This window comes from Alligator sinensis, unplaced genomic scaffold, assembly GCF_000455745.1.
Source record: "Alligator sinensis unplaced genomic scaffold, ASM45574v1 scaffold1232_1, whole genome shotgun sequence".
Classification (NCBI taxonomy): domain Eukaryota; kingdom Metazoa; phylum Chordata; order Crocodylia; family Alligatoridae; genus Alligator; species Alligator sinensis.
In genome coordinates this window covers 403,168-428,197 of record NW_005842537.1, presented here as the reverse complement: position 1 = coordinate 428,197, position 25,030 = coordinate 403,168, and the positions used below count along the sequence as shown (strand labels likewise).

At 40.7% G+C, this 25,030-nt stretch overlaps 1 protein-coding gene across 1 annotated transcript in view; it reads right to left on the bottom strand.

Moving 5' to 3' along the window:
* SLC5A7 (solute carrier family 5 member 7) overlaps positions 1-25,030 on the bottom strand; it is a 161,352-nt gene that overhangs the window by 23,702 nt on the left and 112,620 nt on the right. The window contains exon 7 of the mRNA XM_006031882.2: positions 6,812-7,034. Coding sequence (XP_006031944.1) covers positions 6,812-6,989 — 178 coding nt within the window. The 5' untranslated portion in view covers positions 6,990-7,034. The remainder of the gene's footprint in view (positions 1-6,811; positions 7,035-25,030) is intronic.

Genomic DNA, 25,030 nt, shown 5'->3' with positions numbered 1-25,030 from the left:
AGATTTGAAGGAGAAAAAAAATATCTACATATATAAGACTTGGCTCAACCAGGAACATTCTGTATATTTAAAGCTGGCAGAAAGCCCAACAAATGCATTGTTGACTAAGGTGCACTTAAAAGACGTGTTCTTAAAATGAGGCTTGATTTTTTTACTTCCCCAGACAAGTTAAAAATCTCTTGTTTTAGGCCAATTTTGACTGATCCCAATGCTAACGGGATCTGTGGTGTACTGCTTTAACTACCCAGTGTTTAGAATTTGTCATATCTGTATTTAAGCTTCCTACATACATATTCCTGAATTGAGATATGCTACATCTATAGGTTCTCCACTCACTTATATGAGGAAGTGCAATATAAATTGTGTTACCAAGTCATGGCAGATAATGGATTGATTCCTGTCTCTTATAGACAGCTTGCCAAACCTGGGAATTTGAGAATTAACACTAAGGCTAGGGACAGACATTACACATAAACTGGTTTAAGTGATCAGAAACTGGTTTAAACATGTAACAGAGCAGAAGTTCAGTGCCCATAAATCCACTTGAAAATAGCTGAAAATGGTTTGAGATAAACCTGGTTGAATGTAGTATCAGACTTAACTGATTTGGGTCAAACTGGTTTATACAATGCCTGTCCCAGACCCCTTCCAGGTTTAAGTTAAATCAGAGTCCCTCAGCATCCCAGCATACTCTCTGGACTGGGCTCTTTGCTCCAGAGAGCTCGGCTGGTCCATCCCCTCTGCTCCCTGGCTGGATCTCCAGCAGAGACTGGATGCACAGAGGGGTCTGCATGTCTTTCTCCTCCTCCCTTCCCACCCTCTCACCACTCTCTGCTGAAGCAGGGATCACCCCCTCCCCTCTGCCTTACACAGACACCTCTCAGCATTAGCTAGCATACCACATGCTGGCTACGGTTTGTGCTGTGGGAGATGGGACAAAGGGAGACAGGACTGTGTGCACTTAGGGCTTTTTGGAGCTAATCAACAGTTAGCTGGTAATGTCCCTCCATTCCTTCCTTAGAAAAGCTATTTAAGAAGAGCTTGAACTAATGGAGAAAGGCTGTTGGCTACTTAATGGGCTGATAAACACTGAGTTAGGGGTGATAAACACTGTGTTATCAACTCCCTGCTGGGCTGCTCAGGAGTGGGGGAACCCCTCCCTAATCAGGGCATCCTGCCTTCCCCAGCTCATCACTGTGGAAGGAAAGGGAGGGCTGCTCTAGCACCCCCTGGCTTGTAGCCTAAGCCACTGCAGTCATGTGTCTGCATTTCTTTAGTCCAGAGTGGATGTGTGTATGGTTACAAACTGGTTTAACCTAGCCAGGTTAGACTAACCTGCAAAGATTGATGCAATTCAGGCTCCTGCTTTTTGAATGCCTGCCCCTAGCTTAAGCCTGTAAAGTACAGCTCTCATATGCAGAAGTATATTGTAATTCAATCCTGACAAATAATTCTTAACAAATGATTTAATGAATGTTCTCTCTTCCTGTTTGCAGGTGATCTGTAAATATACCTTGATTTCCTTTAGAATGCAGTTGTAGTTAGAGTTACTTGCTGATTAATTTTATGAATTCTTGGATCTAGTTTGCTCACAAATAGTTCATTATATGCATTAGACTTTTGAATGCAACAAAATCTGAGCTGCTTTGATTTGATGCAAAGGCCACAAGTGGTTGCTGATATTTTCTGTGACTAGATGAAAATGAGTGTAACCTTTATAATCATACTGCCCATGTAAAAACTTATGATGCTAAATCAGCAATTCACATTCTTCAAGTATCCTGCAATATTATTTTAACCACAATTGTTTCAACAGGCATTCAAGCCAGTAAATTAGTTTGCTAGGATATTTGAGGAAAGCAATGGCAAAGTGGGCATGTACATAGATAAAACACATTTATTATAAATAGCTCAGGAAACTTTGATGGAAATGTATTTTTAATATTCTCTTCACACCAATTGAATTAGCCCACAAGTGGGGAGAAATTGAGGACACTTATATTTTTGGTTAAATTGCAACCTTCCAAAGGCTAAGATCTCTTCTACCCTGCATTTAGAAGCAAAATAGTAGTCTTATGTATAGCTGTGTGTATTCATAGGGGATATGTTAGGGATACTTGAGAAAAAGAAGGTCTGGTGGGAATGGCTAAACCTTTTTGCTTGTGATCCTGTTATTGTCAGTGGACATCTTGGCAAGATTTACTGTGCAACACATATAGACACTGGCCATGGAGACGAGGTGTGTGCCTATATGTAAAGGAACAGAGAGAACACTCTCTCATTACTGATCCTTGGCACCAGAACCCAGCAAGACAGAATTACCAGTATATAGCTCACATTATCAGCTCTTTTGCATCTGTTGATGGTGACATATAAAAAAAAGGGCTGGTAAAAAGCCTGGAGAAAATGTCCTGCAATGTACTCTAGTCCTGCAGCATGCAAATGGGCTTATTACTAGTTTTATAAGAAGAAATTGGTGATAGGCCCCTAGATACTATAGCTACAGTCACATTGTAAATAGGCAGAAGGATGGACATTTTTATCTGCTTTACTGGAGAGGATATGTGTAGGACAGTTGCAGAATGATGCCCAGTACTAAGGGTCTAAGTCAGGGGTGTGCAAAATTTGGCTCGCCAGGCCATTCTATTTGGCCCACAGTGCACAGGGCCCAAAATTTAGAAAATTAATATGTATCTGTCCATGGCTGCCTGTCGTGCAGCCCTCGATGGCTTGCCAAAACTCAGTAAGCGGCCCTCCACTTGAAACAATTTTCCACCACTGGTTTAAGTCCCCATGGGGTCAGAGCTGCAGTAATAGATTTTTTTTCAATTGGCACTTCTCTAATTTATAGTTAAAGATGTTGTCAATGGGGACAATTAGTCTTTGGAACTGGATTCCCTCACCCTTGCCAGAAGTAGGCCAAATTGCTATAAACCTCCATGGGTGGTTGCAGAGTCCATCCACTTTCCTCACGCTTTGTGGAGGAAGGATGAACTGAAGACTAGTGTTTGTGGGGAGGGTAGAGTACAATTTGGTGCTAATTTTCATTTCCTATTTATTCTGTTTCTGGATTTGGGGATGAGAAGCAGCTTTTATTATTATATTTTTGTTTGCCAGATTATTTTAAACAACTGTCCAAAGAACCTTGAGCTTTGGAAGATAGTATTTTTGGGACCATTTGTCCAGTTAATTAGAGCTGAAATACCTAGGATGAAATGAGGATGGATTTTCGTTCTTCAATGTGAATTTTCTGATACTAACTTTTAAGTTATTCTAATGTAAGCTTTTTGTCAAGTCTTTTTTTAAATAAAAGAATTGGCCAAAAGGAATGAATAGTAACATTTATATGGGAAGTTATTTTAGTTTATCTAACTGCATTCTTGAAGACACAAAAATAAAAACCAGACAATATGAACTGATTTATACAAACTCTGTGAGAAATACTACAGATTACATGTGTGCTAGTGGCATATAGTCCAAGTCTATTCCTGGTAGAGATGAAAACACAGAAACACATATTAAATGAACCTTCTATGATAATGAGCATCAGAATATTTAATAAAAAATAATCCAGCATTCTTTATGAGATGCTCTGTTTACTACACAGTCAAATCATCATCGAGTTAATCATATGTTGTAAAACAGATATTTGTCTGCTGATTACACGAACAGCATTTTGATACTAATTTTCTTTATGGAAGAATATATAGACAACCAAAATGAATAATGGTATCTGAGGATCATTGTTATTATGACTCCACTTGGAATGCTATTGCTAGGCTGTGTCAGTATTTTGATGAGACAATCTTCAGCAGTTCCCCAAGGTTGAAACTCAATCATACAAATTTATGGCAGGCTGAAATTTGCTACTGATCTCAGCATGGACAGAAGTGGGAGGTTGGAGTAAGTGTTATTACAAATAACAATGCTAACAGGTAGTGCAATTTTTAAATTGCATACAGGTAAAACTAACATATGAATTAAATATTTTTCTATATCTGTAAAATAATTTCAATTTTAAAATGAAATGTTGAGATTTATTCATGATTCAGTCTTTTATCTGTTTGTATTTTAAGCGCAGCAGATACATTCAGCCTTCAACCATGCTTTGTGTTTAGGCATATTAATTACTTTTTAATACATCTGTTTCTTCAGAAGCATAGCATACATTTGGATTTTCCCCACAGGCACTATTTGCAGAGAGCATATAATTTTCAAAATGTGCAAAAGCTATTTTTAAAAATAAACTGTAATGGCTGTAACTGTAATAAACTGTCACTGACTCTAGGATTAGGCCCTATATTTCATATTAAAATCTATAGACTCAATTCTTCTATAGCCATCTTGAGTACCATACTGCTATAGAAATAACTCCTTTTATTTCAGTACTAAATGGTTGTTCACCACAGGGAAGAGTGACAGAAGACCCTATCTCATAAACATAAAGTGTTTCAATTAAAGTATTTTATTATTTTCTAAATACTTATTTACAGGCTATGCTGTGAGGAGCTCCCAGCAATTTCTAATGTACATTGTCATTTTCATTTACATGAAAAGCTTTGTTTACTGAATTACCATATAGATATCCAAGAGAGGTAAATACATGAAATTATACTAAAATAATCATATTACCACTCAGGAACTTAGAAACTGAGACATTTTCCTTAATAAATACTTGGCTATTATAATACATGCAATGTTGAAAATTAAAAAATTAAAAGTGCCTATTGTATGAGGCAGCAAAATTTTAATTTTTATTAAAAATTATTTTGTGTTTATAATTTGCCTTTGACTCTTGCCCAGTCCTCTCAATGCAGACAAAATTCAGTCTATCCTCTGATTCTGCGGACCTGTGAACACGTTTAACCTAACATACCGTGAATGTCCCTACTAAAAACAATGTTGTACTAAACTTTATACACTGCTGGTAGTTTCATGCTCACTTTAACAGGAGAGGATGCAAATATACCATAGCTTTGCATAGTCAGACCTTATCTTATAACATATATGGGGGTTTTATCCAAACAAAGGCTTCAGAGTCAGGCCCGATCAGTAGTATAACACAGGTGGTGAAGGGTGCAAAAACAGTCCAACTATGTTGTTTGTCCAAGTGCTCCAGCCACTGATACTGCCCTGTGCATTGCTGATACCTAGGTTGCTCAGGTGCTCAATTACAAACTAGGGCCTAATGTACATGCAAAAATCATGTCACCAGGAGAGCTGACTATAAGATGACAATTCCATTTTGAAGCAACTTCTGGTTCTGAAATCTAATTTTCATTCTACATTAGCATAAAACTAAATATTTGGAATGGTTTCTTGGGAACAGGTGAGAGAAGTGGATGGATGATTAGGATACTGGCTTGGGATATGGCAGACCCTGGGTTTTCTGATACAGGATGAATAAAAATCTGTACTCTTCATCTTTCCCACCCCAGGCCATTATCCTCAGCCATAGAATCAGTGTCTTTAAAAATGTTTCCAAATACAAATTTTGTAGAAATAGATGTCTCAAGAAAAAAAAAATCACTTCGATAAAACAGTATCTTCTGGCAAGGCTTAATTTCAACAAAAACAAGTCTGAGCAGCTAAAACTACTAGTGATATCCAGCCAGATCTGAATAGTTCAGAAGCAATGACTACTCCAAACAGCAAGCAGTGGAGGGAAAGAAGTGAAGTATTAGCCTTGATTCAAACTCTTTCAACTTGTGTACCTTAAAACATCATCCTTTACATTCTTCTCAACACAGGAAAGTCTGCAATCCTTAAATCAGCAAAACTTCTATAGCTGCCCATAAGAATTTTGCTTGATCAAGGATAGCACAACTTTGCCCTAATGAGTCTTTTCTTCCTAGACAAGGCTGAACCTGAAAACCTGACAAAAGAAGGAAATTTAAATGAGATCTGATAAATCTAATATGGAATTGTAAGGGTTTTGCTTGAAAGGCATGTGTTATATCATAAAGCTTTGAAATAAAATGTATCTGCCAAAGTCGAGATTCATATATTGTAAGTTTGTGAAAAAGTACACAGTATAGTAGACGATATTTGTAACTTCAGGGCTAACAGTAAACTTACTCCAACTGGGGAGGAATGACTCACCCAACAAGTCTCATTAGCTTTGGTTGGCCAACCAGTCCTCTCAGACACTTCAGTGAACCTCTTAAAGTAAAAGAGGCTTCACTAAGGTAAGTGCAATTAGAAGTCAATCATCACATAATCTCTTCCTGCTAATATTAGCATGTACAGTACAACATTATACCATTTTCCCAACTCATGTCAAAGAGGCTAAAACACTCCAGGGTGTATGTCTATTGAAACTGGCAGTACTACTCATTGGGCAAATCTGGCCCAGTGCATCAAAAAACGGGCTTGGTGCAGCAATTTTTTATTAATTCATTTTTGCATTTAGGCTATTTTTCTTATTGAACACAGCACTAGCCCATTAGTTTCGCATGTTATAACGTACACAAAAATTATGTTCACTCCACTGAAAACTCTGAAAACATTATTGCTCCAGGCATCTCTATTTAAACCATTAAAACAGGTTCAGTGAAAAAGAAACTGAATACGTATTTTCCTTTAAAGTTTTTATATACGATAATTATTATTAAAAAAGAGAGGTCATTTATTTAAAGGACAGCATTACACAAGCAAACAAGAAATATTCTTCCTAAATTGTAATTGCGCTTAGAACTCAAGATGTTGTTTCTCTATTTTGGATTATCAAAAGCCGAACCTGCTTGTGAAACCTTTCTATGAAAGAATGACATGCTGTGTACTGTGTATATAAAAAAAGGTTTTAACATACCGGTCATTGTAAATCCACCGACTAGCAAGCCTATATCTCTTCCACCGACTATAATGGCTTCGCTGCGGTCTCCACTGCTGCCAATATTTTTGGTTTTCCAGGCAGCCCATATTCCAACAAGCAGGATTGCCAAGTAGAACACAATTATAGCTACCAGCCCCTCCACATGGAAAGGCATGTTGAAATCACGATTGTTCCTTGAAATGATATTTCATTAAGATTTCTGGAGAGAATGCAATAATACAATTGCTTTTAACAAACCAGCTAATGGTACATGGCACAATGAAACTAATTAGAGCCAGAATATACTGAAAACTCAGCTGGTTATTAGTGAGATTATGATAATTAGATTATTGAAGCGTTATTTCAGACGTAACAAGCAAGAGTGTATGTTTACGGTTTAAAACAATACAATTGGCACCGATTTTTCACACACTTCTAAGAAAACCTTGAAACTAAAATCAAATTGTCACCTGAAAAGGTCTTAACTTGTTACAGTAACAGAAAAATTAGGAACATGTGATTTAAATGAAACAGGATGTAAGAACTGTTTTTGTAATAAACCACTTATTAAAGTAGAATTGTAGTAGTTTAATATATACCTCGGTATATTAGAACTTTCTTCTCAAGACACTTTTTGGCATGCATCCTCCAGAACAGAAGATGTTAGTAAAAGTCATTCATTTTAACAGAAAGCATTTAGAGAGTTTAAAGCCACACTACAAAATTAATGACTGACAAAAGCTCTGGACAAATAATGATCACAAAGGAATATAAAAGGCTTGAAATCCAGCACACTTTCCTGTTCCCTAGTATCTCTGTCCTCATGTCTTATATTTATACATCTGAATTTTCTTTATGATAAGACAAGAATTCCTCCCGCATCCCATGACTTTCTTCAGTTTTGTCATAAATTAGATAAACAGCTTCATTAATTTTAAATTCAGACTTCCACATGCCAAATTGCCAAAATAGCAAGACTGAAATTTATCTTAAACAGACCGCACAGGATTGAAACTCTTACAAAATGAAAACATTCAGTGCACCCTAGCTCTTTTTTTTAATACAGCTTTTCCATTCCACAAACAGGTAGTTTTTAATTCGCTGGTATTTAACAAAAATCTTTAAGGCAGCATACTCTGTGGATCTTTAGCTAAACAAAATATTTAAGTTTGCCACAAGTCCAAATGAGGTTTAACTACACCCTGGTGAGCTGTTGTAATCTAGGTGGAGAACAGTATAGTCTTCCAACCCTGTGCACATCACTATCCTGTACCTGTGAAATACACAGTCAACCTTTACATTTAAGCAAAGCAGTAGCTGGAGACAGTTTTAAGTTCAAACAGGCAAATCCTGAACTCTCTTGCTAGCCACAGTAGCAAGTTAGATTCATTACTCACATTCAGAGAAAATAGTTCGCTGTATCTTTTGTTCCATCCAGCCAAAGGTTTTCCCTTCAAATATTCTCCCCCTCAAAGCTATTCCCTTCTCCAGTGTTACTTATTCTTTTCTCTTTCCTCATTCACCTCTTTTGCAGCAGGTTTCCTCTTTCCCCTCCTGTCTCAGCTCTCTGTCTCCACTCTCACTTGAACTGGCATCAAGCAGTCGGATCCCAGTGCCTTGTGTCCACCCACAGAGGCAGAGTGTGAGCAGCAGCTTTCCCCTTCTTTAAAGGGACAGGCACATTGCAAAGGCTCCAGCCCCTCAGCAGCATCAAGTCTACCAGAGCACATGCACACAATGTCCTGTGCAGCAGTGCACACCACTGACATACAGCCACATTCTCCGCCAGCTAAGAGATGCCCTGGGTTCCCTTCCTGGGAAATGCTGCTTCCCCACCTCTACTCATGCATTCCCGATTTCCGTGGGGGGAAGCACTAAGTGTTCAGCCCATCCCCAGAGGAGAGCTCTCTAGGGCTCTTTGAGCTGCTGCAGAAAGGACAGCTGAGCAGCAGGTTTGTTCCCCAAATCTTCTTAGTTTCTCTAGACCTCAGGTGACAAGTGTAGAAAAGACTCAGTCACCTCTTTTTACATGGCTTGCCTTTGTTCTAGGGCAGTGAGTGGTTATTGTACGCATAGAGAAAAATCCCTTTATAAGGAAGGAGGGATGAGTGGGGTGAGCGAGAGCTGTGTCCGTCAGAGTTGGGGAGGGGTGGAGAAAGACGTCAGTGGGGAGAGAGGATGACTCAAAGGAGAGTGACTGCAAGGGGAAGGAGGGAGGGAGAAAGAGGCAAAGCAAAGGTGAGACAGGGATGGAAGGGATGAAAAGGACTGCTGTTGAGTAAAGGTGGGTGTGCGACCGGAGAGGGAACAAAGGAAAGGGCTGATTGAACAGACCCACTGGGTTGTGGGGGAGAAGAGTGAGCAGAGAATGAGAGAGAAGGTAATTTAGAGGAAGCCCAGTGAGGAAAGTAGGAGTTGTCATCAACTTCCTCAGCACCCTCACTGTCACTTTGAAGATGGGCCTAACATGAGGCAAGAGAAAACGAAGTGAGAAATGCACCCCCTGTCACCCCCGCAGTTCAGGACACTTTGTCCTTTCAGATCCAACATGAACCTGCTCATCCCCTGATTGCAGGACTGCCAGTCCTGGTGATGCTTTCTTTCATAATATTTGATATTTTTCTTAAAGCCTCAAGCCAGGGAATTATGTGGTCATTCAAGAATCTTGGCTTTTATTTAAAAATAAACTTTTGAGCCTTCGTAATTACTGAGAAAAGCTTGAAAATACCACTTTTACTCAATACCAAACAAAAAAAGAAATACAAGAAATCAAAGAAATCAAAGAAAAAAGAGGCCAAAAATTGTTGTTGTAAATGATATTAATAATAATTTATTTATAATATAAACATTGTCAAACTTATGATTCTAAAGCCAGTCACTTGGAGAACAACCTCTTTGAGCTGAAAGAACCTCTTTAAGCAGAAAAACATGTCAGGAAGTGGGGGTTCATAAAGGCTTCTTATTAACATACCTGCCCCCCACCCCTTTTTCTGCTATATGTGTCTGGGTATTTTTAAGCCTCCCCAGAGGCATTGTGTAGTACTACGGACTTCAACTGGGTCTGCCAATGCTCTTGCTACAAGCAAAGTCAGATGTTCCTGGCTAGAGGGTCTTGCCCCTCTGCTCAGGGTCAGACCGATCACCATATTTGGGGTCAGGAAGGCAGTGGCGACACATGGGGGGGGGTGTTGCCACTGTGTGAGAGTGCTGGTGGCCCCTCTGCAAGCACTGGGTGGGGAGTGGGAGCACCATGGCCACTTCTGGGAGTGCCACAGCCGCTTCCCAGCTGGTGCGATTGGCTCCAGGGGGTACCCTGCCACCCAATCGCTGACTGTGGTGGCACCCAGTTGCCCATGCAGGAAGGAATTTTACCCCAAGATGAGATTGGATTGGAGGGCGGGGGGTTGGGGTTCGGGGGTTGCCTTGTTCTGTAGAGGGAAGCATGGCCCCCTTTGTAACTTAGAGAGAGTTCATTTTTATGGTGATGGACTTTGCCTGCCTTTTAAAAAAAATTACGATCCTGTAGGAAAACTGTACTTGTTTCCAGCATACGTTGTGTATAAAATTAAGGTGTTTCTGGTGCTAATTGAAGGACTTGGAGGAGGTCAGTTACAACTAGATTTATTTAATTACACTTAATTAATTGTCTCCAGCTGAAGAGAGAAAAAGGAGCAATGACAAGTTAAAATACAGAATAAAAGTAAGCCAAATATTTTTCTGGCTAAATATTAAATTTAAAAAGAAAAAAAATTCAATCCTATCTAAAAATAACATTGCTATTCCCAAGTCAAAACCATATCAGCAATTAAAAGTTCATAAATGCAGTTACAGTGCTCCAATAGAACCAGTGGTAAAATACATAAATAAATAAGCTATCTAAAGGTTATAGGACTCTAAGGGGAAATATTCCTTTTCTAAAAATTGATCTATCTAATGATATCCATTTGAAACTCAGAAATAGTGTACCTCCTTCAAAAATATATACCATTTCCCCAGGTTTTGGAAAAAGATGGAATTAGATATATGATGGTACCACCAATATTTTAGTTAAGACTACATGATGGCTTTCTTGCTTGGCCTAATCACGTCTTAAAGGAATATTGTCTTTGGCATTTACATGCTTATGCCATTTTTCCTGGCAGTGGTAAAAGGGAATCAGACAGTTCATCTTCAAGTTATGGGGCTTAGAAAAATAGTAGTTTTGTTTAGTTCTTTTCATTTCTTGTCTATTCATTTTGTTTCTTTTAATTTAATTTTTTGTCTCTGAGCATAGCTGAAAAACAGCCAGGCCAAAAAACTCTTTGTTCATTTTACAGCAGTTCTAAAAGAAAACAGCCTTTATTCTTCTGGAATTTTCACTGTTTTTCTACCTGCTTTAGATGTTTTTAGATCAACTATCATCATAGTATCTGAAGGCCAATGGGTTCATAACATTTTGCCTACAGTTACAGTTATGTAGGGTTCTAAAGCCTGATAGCAGTATGCTAGATCATCCCTGACGCTGTGTTGGATTTAGGCTAAAACAACTGAAGGTACATGAAATAAAAGACACCTCCAAATTTAACCAACTGCTTGGACTTTCTTCACACCTGTATAGAGAAGACAGTGTAGTTGATCTGCCCTTGCAGTAGTTATAAAAATGAGGACTATTACTTCAGCTGCTGAACTAGAGTACCGTATTTCACAGTGTATAAGTTGAGGTTTGAAGCCAAATATTTATCCCTAAATTTCCATCTCAACTTATATACTGTAACAGTATTTCTGTCGGACCCCAGGCCAGTGCTCTGCTGCATAGGGAGGCAGCATGCTGGTGTCTAGGGGCTTCCCTGGTGCTGACTGAGGCCAGGTTAGGTTCTTAGCTCCTCTGTGCCCCTGCCTGATACCCTGCATTTTGTCGAGTCTGGCCTGGAGACACTTACCCATGGCTCAGTGTCTGCCCTGTGGATAGATTTTGGCCAATGGGGTGGAGCTGTCACTCAATGGTGTGGGAGTAGTGGCACTGCCACCTGCAACCAGCAGCACCAGGGCACAGAGTGGCTGGCAAGCTGTCAGCGGGCCAGGCAGTCCCTGAGCTGGGGAGGGGGGAGGGCAGGCCTTCCCTCCATGGTGGCAGTGCCACCCAGGCCTGGCTGGGAAGGCTGCCAGTGGGCTGGGTGTTTCCTGAGTTTGGGGAGGCCAGATCCAACTGTTCCCTGAGCCTGGACTTCCAGTATCTTGCACACCATCACTGCCACCTTCTCCTGTCACCTCCCCACGCTGCCCATGGGGCAAGACAGGCCCTTCCTTGGTGGCCCCAGGCATCCTGGTGCCTGCAGCAGCCTGTTGAAGGCAGAAGCAGTGAGGGGCCTGATTCTGTCTTCCTGTGGAGCCTGCCCACCTCTCCCATGGCCAAGGGTTGAGCTGCTGGTGGGCTAGGCAGCCCGTGAGCTGTGGGTGGCCTGGGTCCTTTCACCTGCAGTGGCAGTGCCCCCCGGGCCCAGCTGAGCAGACTGCCAGTGGGCTGGGTGCTCCCCCGCACCTCACACACTATCTCCAACCACCTTCTCCCACCACCAGCACACCCAGCCATCCTCCTGCCATAGCCCCACCCCCCCTGCACTGCCCATGGGGCAAGCTTCCCCTGGAGGTGGCTCTGGTGAGGTGGGGTTGATTTAAACACTGGTTTGATAGAAATCCTAACTTTTTAGATTAGAAATATGGCATGGAATTATACCATGTCAAGTTGTACACCATAAAATACGGTATATCTAACTGTATTTTTTCTTTCTGCCTGGACTACTCAGCACTGATCTCATTGATTATCAAAAGTTGTTCCTGTACTTGGTGAAATGCCGATGCTCCTCTAGTTTAGACAGTGGTGAGACAGGAAGCACAGAGGAAGAAGATACCATTAGGTGAACTCCTTTACAATCAATCAGAGCACCATCACTATCTTGTGTATCAGCTGCCTTGCTTCTGTGTCCAAAGTGGAATTTACTGTGTTTTTGCCTAGGAGTCTAATTTTCTATTGTCGATCATGACTCATTAATTACTCTTTGGGATAGTCAAAGGATGTGCACAGTTTATTTCTATTCAACTGAACTCTTCTGAAGACCCCTGCCAGTTTGATGATAGCTTAATTCCTGTTCCCCATGTTTCACATCTGAATGAAAATCATCTGCCAGCATCACACATCTGAATGAAAATCTTTGCAACATAGTACATGTAGCTAAAAAATTTCTTAGAATGAGGAATAGCTGGTAGCATCTCTACAATCAAATAGGCATTGTGTGCGTGTGTGTGTGACTTTTGTTGCTGATATTCCCGTGTAGGTTTTCTGGATAGGAAGTGGTCTTTGCTAAGATATCAGTATCTGTTGAATTACTTTTCCTGGTTGCCCCTGGCCAACATGCAGGAGGAAGGTGGTCACTTCTACCAGCTGTAAGCATCTTTCAAGGATTCCCAGCCCCCTTCCTTGCAGCTGTCAGTTTTACCTTGGAGCATTTTGTGAATGAAAAACCAGGGCCAGATTCTGATTCTATTCTCATTTACAACAATATGTCTGGAGTAACTCAACTGAAGCTAAAGGAGTCACTTCTTACTTATACAGCTTTAAATCATAGCATACTCTGGACTTAAATTGAACTTTTTCCACTCTTTGTATCTAGGTTATTACTCAGCATTAGAGCTGCCTGGAGAATTACAATTCTGTTTGTGACAACTTTCAAGGTTTTGAGATTTTGTTTTTATGGCAATATTAACAAAACCTGACAGCTTGCAGGGGTATCAGGCCCTGGCCCGAGATGTGGGAGACACAGCTTCAGATCCTTGCTCTGGTGCCTGATTTAGAGGATAGTTTTACCATCTCAGGTTAAAGGTCTGAACCAGTCTCCAGATTCCAAGCTAGCATCTTTATCATCAAATACAGAGTGTGAGTCAGGCTCTTAATTTTTCTCTTTTTCTTCACCCGTCTCCCTTCAGTTTTATGGCAACCATGGTGTTTCCACAAAATATTTGAACTTTGATAAAGCAGCATATTTCCATGAAAATTTTCCAACCAGCTCTCCTCAGCATCACTAATTTATGCAAGTGTGCCAAATGGTGTTTTATGGAATTAGAGTCTAATTAGTTGCAAGTATAACTTGATCTCCATAGAAAAAAATGTGTGTGAATCCCTTGCAGATCATGGGAGCATATAGAATATATAGATTAGGCACAATGGGTATCTTAATTATGCTGAAAAATCAAAATATTTGGGGGCTAACTTAAAAGTCATAATTCATAATACTCAAGAATCTCTGTGCTGGTTACAGTGTATGATCCATTAGAAATGAATATGTTCCCTGTCCAAGAATTCTTCAGAGGTAAAAGTACTCTTCTGACAGATTTTGCAAAGTTTTATGAAATAATTTGCAATAGTTTGAAATAGTGAATAAACCACACATGGTTTGTTTTTAAAAAATGCACTTCGAGAGACTTCTGAGGAGGTTGTCTCTTATAATGCTTTTATTGCAGCTTAGCTTAAGGCCTGTAATAAAAGCTTTCTTCAGGCAGATGCTAAAGAAAGGTTTATGGTAGAATTATCTAAAAGCAAAGCCTCTAGATGAATTTGTGGCTTTTGGGATACCATTCACCTTAGATTCCCATTGCAATGTTTTTCTTAGCCATGGAGTTCCTGAAGAAATTATCCATCCATTTACTCAATAGTTCATCCAAACCTCCTGGGATGAAAAACACTTGGAAAACAAAGTTGAAAGAAATTAACAACTGATGATTATCTTGAAGGGAGATATTGCAACAATTAAGAGTTCTGTGCTCTTCAGTCCTCAGCCAGTGTGTACCACAAATATGAGCTTCTTGACCATATACTGGAAAAAATGTTGAAGAAATGTCTATCTTACCTCATTTTTACCAAAACTCACAGAAATGGCTAAACCTATTGATAATTGAAACAAAATAAATAAACAATCATCTCCTCAGGCAGATACTGTTCATGAAAAAGTTAACCCTAAGTAGATAACATTTGGGCAAGCTATAGGCAGCTGAAAACAGAACCTGTATTATGGGAAGTTTGAGGAGTACAAGCATTATTTTGTACTGCCTACTGTAAGTCCCATATTCTACGCCATTGTAGGAATAGGAAGAGGTCTGTGAATCTCCACAGAGTGATCCTACCCCTATAATGGTGGCACTCACACAACTGGAGGAGGTGATGGAATCACTTCTACACCATACTCAGGTAACTCAGAGTTAACCTCAAGTTGCACTTTGATCATGCATTAGATGGTATAGGATTCTGCCCTTATTTGACAGTAGATGAGTGGGATACAATACAAAATGTGCATCATTTTAATGTTATCTACATTTTAGGTACCTTTTAAAAATAACATCAACTATACCTTTTGGATATTGAGAAAGCATTTAAGGGAGATGAATTTTGAAGCCCTGTTTGTCAATTTAGATGGGGACCAGCTAGGAAAAATTAGCAACATGGAAAAAAATCTACAAAGCCATTTGTGATAGAATTCATCAGGGAATTCCTCTTGGCCTTCAGTGAAAACAAGATTGTACTGTTTCTGATTTTGTGTTAGTGTCTGAGAGAAATTTCACAGAATTTTTTATCTGGCCTCTGGTAGACACTTTTTCTACATATAATTTTCAGTTCTTCTGCAATTTGTGGACAGAATTTTTGAACAAGAACCACTGAAACAAAGTAATTGGAATAAAAGCAAACCAACCTGGAAATTGAAGTTCATTGACTCATTTGTGAAGAGTTATTGTATGATTTACTATAAGTCCAGTGTCATTGAAGTACTGCTGTTACCTGTAGGTCCAGTGCTGAAGATGTTTCTTAGTATTAACTAGGGCTGCGCGAAGCTTCAGTTGCTGATTCGATTCAGTGGAGATTCGGCCTGATTCGGTGGCTGAATCTCCGAATCTGAATCGAATCAGGAGACCCTTTAATTTCTCTGAATTAAATCAGAACCCTCCAAATTGACTTGGAGAGATTCGATGATTCGGACACAGACACAGCTTTAAATGTTTTTTCTACATACCTTAAGGTACCAGGCAGCTCATCACGCTGAGATGGTGGGATGGATGGAAGCATCCAACAGGAGCATGGGGGGAGGTCCCCAACATGCTCGGTGGTGGACTCAGAAGTGGACCAGAAGCACTCTGGTCCACTTCCAGGTTCACCATGGAGCACTTGGGGAACGCCTCTCCCTGCCCCCTGGCTCAGCAGCTGGTGCCTCCTGGGTCTGGGAGGGGCACTGGGGTTCCCCCATGGCTGATCGCCAAGCCAGAGGAGGCGTGGTGGGGGGGGGGGAAAGAGAGTCCCCTGCATGCTTGGCAGCAGACCCGGATGTGGACTGGAAGAACTTCCGGGCCCACTGCCAAGCATGCGCCCCACTTCCTCTCCTCCACACTTGTGTGGGATGCTCCATCCACTGCACCATCTCAGCATTCACGAGCCATGCCTGGTACCTCAAGGTATGTAGAAAAAACATTTAAAGCTGTGTCTAAGGCCAAATCGCTGATTCTCTGAATCAGCATCGAATCTTCAGATTTGGATTTGGCAGAATTGAATTGGGACAGTGATCCAAATCAATGAATTGAATCACTGTCTTTGATTTGGGCCAAATCTGAATCTGAATTGAATATGGCCCGTTTCGCACACCCCTAGTATTAACTCAATCAAAGCTCCTGATAACTTCTTCAGTAGTGGACTAAGGACTAGGTTGAGAAAACACATGTATGGAAACAGAAAATAAATAAATAAAGGAGATTCAACCTGTGGTGTTTTCTTGCCATCATTCCACTAGGTATGGAGAGAGGCTAATTTCTGTTGAGTGGACAAAGGCTAGGGATTTTCTAAGTGGAAATCAGAGGAAAATGTAATTGATTTTAGGGAATCTATGAAGGCCTGCGACAGTCACATAGAGACCCAGAATCTTAACATTACACATCCAAACAGAATGAGTTAAGAGGCTGTGATGGTGAACAAGTTAAGAGGCTGTGACTTGGATGACTGCACGGTCCGGTGGGTGGCGAGTTGGCTCATACCCAGAGAGTCGTAGTGGATGGGTTGTTATCGACCTGGAAGGGTGTGGGCAGTGTGGTCCTGCAGGGCTCGGTCCTTGGACCGATACTCTTCAATGTCTTCATCAGCGACTTGGACAAGGGAGTGAAGTGTACTCTGTCCAAGTTTGCGGATGACACAAAACTGTGGGGAGAAGTGGACACACTGGAGGGCAGGGAACAACTACAAGCAGACCTGGACAGGTTGGACATATGGGCAGAAAACAACAGAATGCAGTTCAACAAGGAGAAATGCAAAGTGCTGCACCAAGGGAGAAAAAATGGCCAGCATACCTACTGCCTAGGAAATGACCTGCTTGGTGGCACGGAAGCGGAAAGGGATCTTGGAGTCCTAGTGGACTCCAAGATGAACATGAGTTGGCAGTGTGACAAAGCCATCAGAAAAGCTAATGGCACTTTATCGTGCATCAGCAGATGCATGACGAACAGATCCAAGGAGGTGATAATTCCCCTCTATCAGGCGCTGGTCAGACCACAGTTGGAATACTGCATGCAATTTTGGGCGCCGCACTTCAAGAGGGCTGTGGATAACCTGGAGAGGGTCCAGAGAAGGGCCACTCATATGGTTAAGGGCTTGCAGGCCAAGCCCTATGAGGAGAGACTAGGGCACCTGGACCTCTTCAGCCTCCGCAAGAGAAGGTTGAGAGGCGACCTTGTGGCTGCCTATAAGTTCATCACGGGGGCACAGAAGGGAATTGGTGAGGATTTATTCACCAAGGCACCCCCGGGGGTTACAAGAAATAATGGCCATAAGCTAGCAGAGAGCAAATTTAGACTAGACATTAGGAAAAACTTCTTCACAGTTAGAGTGGCCAAGGTCTGGAACGGGCTCCCAAGGGAGGTGGTGCTCTCCCCTACCCTGGGGGTCTTCAGGAGGAGGTTAGATAGGCATCTAGCTGGGGTCATCTAAACCCAGCACTTTTTCCTGCCTATGCAGGGGGTCGGACTCGATGATCTATTGAGGTCCCTTCCGACCCTAACATCTATGAATCTATGAATCTATGAGTATCCAGATGTACTTACCAGCAACTAAAACTGATTCATTTTTTTCAGAGTGAGGAGCTGCTTAGAGATGATGTTATTTAGGATCATTTTATTTTCTCCCATATCTACATATTTCATCTAAAATATTACTGGGTTGATGTGGTGTCTGGAAAATCCCGGAAAATATTACTGAACTATTTCTGATGGGCTCAATCCTTCTTGTGGAGAAAAAAACGTGGAACAGATTTGACCATCTGTGAAGATTTCAGGATTAGATAAACTGAAGCTTTTTTGCTGATGCTGGACTTTTCTTGGGAAGTATAATCAATGTTTCCCAACACAATAAACTACATGTCCCTAACAAGTTATATCCCTGGTTTCTATGAGCATGGACTCAAGTGATAACAAACTTGAAGATCATATCAGAGTTTAATTCAGGTAATTTAGAAATTGTTGAGGGAGAAAAACATTGTTCTAGCATTTAAATTAATTTGTAATGGAACGCTTACCAGAATTCCTCACAATGTTCCTTTCCAGCATCCATGCAAATCATCACATTTACTTGCACTATTTGAATCTATTAAAATTATTTAAGTACTTGGCATAATTCTGGTAATAAATTTTTTGACTATATATACTCGTTCAGTACACATATTTTAACTTTCATTGTTTTTGAAATAGGATGAGGAAAGATTTTAATCTCCCACTTCTTTTACTTTAGGGGAAGTCTATTTTTTGTGTTAAAACATAGGTATTGCCATTCTTTGCCTATGAAAATAATTACAATGAATCCTAGTCAAGTTATGTTTAAAAACATGCAACAATGTTAAAGTATGATATCACATGTTTATAGTTTTCTTGTAATTTAATGGGGTTCAGGTAGGGTTTTTAAAATTGAGAAACCAGGGAAAATGCAGAGAGAAACTCTGCTTTATTGTAAGAGATTTAGAAAAGAAAAATCATTAAAAATATAAAAAGGAGCTATTAAGACCCAATGGTAGTATGTTGCCTGAAAAGTAGACAAGAAAGTGGGTCACCTACAGTCACTAAGGGAGCCAGGGTTCTGCATGCTTCCTCCAACCTCAGAGGCCACAGAAGCTCACAGAGCTGTTATATTAAGGTTCCTTATGCATGCAGTCTCTGTGTAGGAAAGACCAACACAAGCCATATGCACTGTTTATATCCGACTTAAGCTTTCATAACAAACATCCCACTTGGCCTTCGCAGAGAGATGAATATTATCCCAGAGCAATAGATTATCAACATTTTCCTAAACTCCCACAAATTTAAGTTTACATTTGTAAGCAAAAGGCTTCATTTTTTCTTTTTGGAAGCCATTCTTTTAACTAAGTTCATCACATTGGGGCTCATTTTGTAAGCATGCTTACATCTAAAAGGTGCAGGAAGACTACTTAAAGCAAAGTTCATAATTGGTTTGTGAAAATATCACAGTAGAGCTAACCATAGAGAAATACAAAAGAAATAGCTCATCCATTAAGAATAACCCCAAACTAACACAAAATGTAATAGTTTATTAGAGTTCTATTTGGAGTAAACTACTTTTCAATATTTATCAAATATATATCTAATGTATGTGAAATTGTCCAACTGTAATATTTGCACTATGGAATAAAGTTAACAGAACCAGCACTTCTGGTTTAAGATACAATCTAATCTCTCCCAGATGTCAGAACTGGACATATCTTTAGATCCAAAGCTTATTATACTGCAACTGAGCGACTTCAGACTTAAACATCCAGAAGTATCAGTTTGTTTTGTTTGCATACAATTGTGAGTTCACAAATGTTTCCTGGTAGCCTGGACAACAGAGACAGTTGCCTGATGGACCACTTTGTTGAACTTAATTGGGGAGTTTTTTTTCTCCTTGAGAAGAAACTGGATGAAATTCCTACTGGGTATAGAACCAGGCTTCATTTCAAACAAAGAATCAGATACTTTTTCCCAAATGGGACACTGATTCTGAATTACCTGGGATAGAATGAGGAGCCATCTTGATTAATATGAGAACAATCAAGGGTTTTAGTAGATAAAATGTAAAGGCTATTCATCATAGCCTAAGGACATCAATGGAAAATGCTACGTAGACTTTTGTAAATTCTACGCCCAAGTGAAATTTACCCATAACAGCTCTCCTTCTTTATTAGACATTCAACAATTAACTTCAATCGTTGCTGCCTAAAGACAGCTGGATTTTTGGCAATAAAAGCTATTAGCCTAACAAATTAAGTAGTTCAAACAATGATTCGTATTTGTGTTTCACAACCCATTCTTACCAGTTTGGCAGATTTTGACACTGGTGTCAGTGGTTGGGTCCTTGGTAGATAAAAATGCTTGAACACATGTTTAGCTTTTAGTAAGTGAGTAATCTCACAGACTACACTGGGATTTCTGATGTACATGCATGTATTTTACTGAAAAAGAAACCTGGTACATACAAGGTAGTTTGAAACTGACAGGTATAAAAGGAAACAATTTTTTCAGGGAAAAGTCCATGTTAAGTGAAAAAGCATATTTTAATCAGCAGTGGTTTTGTGCCTTATGGTGTAGTTTGTTTGAAGACATTGATCCAACAATTGTGTACCAGAAAGCACTATTAAAGTATCTTTGTACCCACTTTATAACCCACTTTGTATCCCACTTTATACCCACTTTGTACCCACTTTATAACTTTGAAACTTTGTTTTCAGCCAGAAAAACATCTGACTTGTTTAAAAGCAACCTTCCATTAACACTGAGTACCTTCTCCTATAGCCTTTGTGCACTTAAGCTGCTCCAGATCTCTTACTGCAGGGGTGTCAAATATATGGCCCATCGGTTGGATCCAGCCTGCAGAACTGTTCTGTTAGCCTGCTGGACTACCAAATCTCCACCGAATTGAATCAGAGACCAAAGCTTCACACAGCCCTTGCAAATGAGGATGGTGAAGTTACAGCCCTCACTTGCTTTGCTACCGCCCATTCCCTGCTCCACACTGCTACCTGTCCCCAGACCTGCGCTGCCATCTAATCCCTGATCCATGGTGTCACCTGCTTCAGGACCCACACCATTGGCCCTGGACCTGGACTCACTGCAGCTGCTGGATTCATGGATCTGGCCTCAGAGCAGCCCCCATGATCCAGATCTAGCTTGGGGCCCAGAGTGAGTTTGAAACTCCTGGTTTATTGGAATCTCATTCTGCACTAGAAAGTAGTGATAGCTCACAGACTGAGGCGGTGCGCTCACAGACTGCTGCTCCTTAGAGGGAACGTAGCCCGGGGCCACCAGGAGTCTACGTACGGTGCTGAATGGTAGTATATAGAAAGGACTCAAAGCTATGAACCAGTAAGAATGTTTCTGGGAGAAGACAGAAAATAGATCAGTCATAGCAAAATGTATGTCTCTCCTACTATGGTGTGTCAGCATAATTGCAATAAGAGACAATACACAGTCAGATCTGCTACCCCCAGGATTTGCTGAACAACCCACCTACAGCAGACTGCTTGACATATTGTTTCTGTTCTGAATGCTTGAAGTAAGAATCAGAATAGAGCATGCCCATGCTTATAGTACATCATATGGCTAATATTTTTAGATCTGTAAAAATATCCTTATGGTGAGGATAAGGCCCTCAGTGTGGTTGGATAAGGCCCTCAGTGTGGAATGGAGCTATAGGCTATGTCCTAGCCAGTCCCATTAATATGGTAATGGCTTGTGCAGAGGGAGCCTGGTTAGCTTGCAGCAGGTTGTCATTAGTTTAAATTTGTATTACCATTGTCAATGAAACAGGCTGGTGGTCTTCTGATAGGCAAAGTCTGAAGCAAAAAGGAGACCTTCCAAACTCTAGATATGGTCCATATAGAACAGAGAGGTACTAGCAGAGAAGGTGGGAAAATTACACAGTCTTCATTAAACTTGTCTTGTGGATTGAAACGAGGTTATCTGGTGCACAAAACAGAACTGCTGGTAATAGACAAGTGGAATTAATTATCTGGTAATGACTTTCCTCAGCAGTTTTGATGGGTTAAAATTTTAATTAAAGGAATTAATTTCATGCTTTATTTATGCAAAAGTATAAATCATGCAGTACAGATTCATGAACTTTTCCTTCAGGTATTAGGCTTTGACACAGAGGGGAGGTAAATGTAAATAGCATGAAAACGAGCAGTTTTTTAGGATTTGTTTTTCATTTAACTTGAATTAGGAAAATGCACTATGAAAAATGGAATCCAGTCTGGTGGGGCTTCCAAGATACTTTTCATTTTGAGGTTTTGTTACTAACTGCTCTAAACTACAAGGTTCATAAAAAAGGAGGTGATAAATTAGCAGAGTTTCCCAGAGCTGCAAAAAAGGAAGCTAGGCTTCATTACCCAAGTGCTCTCACAGATTTATTGTGAAGTCATCCTTTCAATGTACACTTTCATAAGTTAAACAAATTGCAGGTAAACATAATATTTGTATATGCCTCTTTATAAAAACAGTCTGTCAAGGTGATTCGTAATTTATTGCACACTTTGTAGCTGTACAACTTATCCATCCTGCAGTTGTTAGACATAATGAGAAAAAGGAAACAAGACCTTGTATACTCTAGCTGAAGATGGTAAAAAACCTCAAAAAATGTTCCTTTCAAGTAATTTTAAAAGGCCTGACAAACTCAAAGAAGCAAAAACACATAGAATATAAGCTATTGCTCTATTCATCATGCCCACTGTGGGACTGTATTTCAGTAAATGCAGTATGTGTTCATGTTTTGACCTCTAATATACATAGATTCATAGGTATTAGGGTCACAAGGTATGTCAGAAGATCATCGAGTCTGACCCCCTGCCCTGGGCAGGAAAGAGCACTGGGGTCAGATGACCCCAGACAGGTGCTTGTCCAGTCTCCTCTTAAAGACCCCCAAGGTAGGGGAGAGAACCCTGCTCTTGGAAGCCCATTCCAGATTCTGGAAACCCTTATTGTGAAGAAGTTCTTCCTAATGTCTAATCTGAATCTGCTTTCTGTCAGTTTGTGGCCATTATTTCTAGTTACTCCAAGGGGTGCCCTGGTAAACGGAGCATGTCCTGCTGATCTCCCCCTGTGATGAATTTGTAGACAGCCACATTACCTCTCAGCCTTCTTTTGCAGAGGCTGAAGAGATTCAGGTCCTTCAGTCTCTCCTCATAGGGCCTTACCTGCAGGCCCCTAACTATATGAGTGGCCCTCCTCTGGACCCTCTCAAGGTTGTCCACATCCCTATTGAAGTATGGCGCCCAATACTGGATGCAGTACTTTATCTGCAGCCTCACCAGTGCTGCATAGAGGGGAAGTATCACCTCTCTGGTCCTGTTTGTGATGCGCCTGCTAATGTGTAATAAAGTGTGGTTAGCTTGATTGATCATTTAATCACATTGATGACTCATGTTCATCTTGGAGTCAACTATGACTCTGAGATCCCTTGGTGCCGGGGGGGGGGGGGGGGGGGGGGGGGATCATCCCCCTGTAAGTGGGCTGCTGATTCCTTCTCCCTAGATGTAGCACTTTGCATTTGTCCTTGTTGAATTGCGTCCTATTCTGTTCTGCCAGCTTCTCCAACCTGTTCAGATCTTCCTGGATTTATTCCCTGCCCACTAGTGTGTTTACTTAACCCCATAATTTGGTGTCAACTGTGAATTTGGACAGAGTGCTCTCCATGCCCTCATCTAAGTCACTGATGAAGACATTGAACAACACTGGTCCAAGGACTAAGCCTTGGGGAACTCCACTGCTCACATCTTTCCAGGTTGATGCCAACCCATCCACCACCACTGTCTGTGTGCATCCCATCAGACAGTTTGCCACCCCACTGACCATTTAATCATCTACGTCACAACCACTCAGTTTATTTATAAGAATAGGATGAGATACCAAATTGAAGGCTTTCTTTCTACATGAACATCTGTAGCCAAAATATGGCCAAGCACTTTTAACATAATCAAAGAAAGAGGGGAAGGAAAAGGAGTGTCTTTAAGCTTTGAATTTTCTTGATTTTGTGAGATCTTTAACATAATTGTGTGTGACTGTGGTTTCATTTCTGTGTGTGTTGTAAGCTGATGTAGGGCCTGAAACTATCATGGATTGATTAATATGTTTATGAATCGACTGTGATTTTCATGAATTATATAAACTCAGTGTATGCACAGTCTTTGGCACTTGATTATGGTGATGGTATTAACTGCAGTGTCATTTTAGAAGATAAAATTAAAATGTTTTTAACATGAGAGGTACTATAATAATAATTATGTAAAATGAAGCGTTTCAACTACTAATTGTGTTTTAAACCTCCTACTTTTAAATCTGTTAACTATATTATTCAGAGTTAGTGGGTGTGTCTACATGAGATTCTGCATCACTGTAGTGATAACCTGTTGTTAAAATGAAGTTGTGCCAGCAGGCATGAACCATGATGCCATCACTATTGTGCAGCAGCAATGAGTTACTATGCAGTAGCTTGTTGCTACTGTGCAGTAGGGTTCGAAAAGACCCATGTGCCCCTAGGACTGCACTGTAATGGTAATTACTGTGCTGGTAATTACTGTGCAGTCATTTAGTACTTTCTACATTTCATACATTCATAGACATTAGGGCTGGAAGGGACCTTGGAAGATCATCAAGTCCAGCCCCCTGCTCGAAGGGCAGGAAGTCAGCTGGGGTCATAGGATCCCAGCAAGATAAGCATCCAGTTTCATCTTGAAGGTGTTCAGAGTAGGTGCTTGAACCACCTCCGGTGGCAGGCTGTTCCAGACCTTGGGGGCTCAGACAGTAAAGAAATTCTTCCTTATGTCCAGCCTGAATTGGTCTTGCAGTAGTTTTTAACCGTTCGACCTTGTCATCCCTTGGGGCGCTCTGGTGAACAAACATTCCCCTAGATACTGGTAGTCACCCCTGATAAATTTATAGGTGGCCATCAGATCACCCCTGAGCCTGTGCTTTTCCAGGCTAAAGAGCTCCCTGGCTCTCAGCCTCTCATCATAAGGTCTGTTTTCCTGACCTCTGATCATGCGCATGGCTCTTCTCTGGACTCTCTCAAGCTTCTCCACATCCTTTTTGAATTGTGGAGCCCAAACCTGGATGCAGTACTCCAGCTGCGGCCTCACTAAGGCCGAGTACAGGGGGAGAGTGACGTCCCGGGATTTG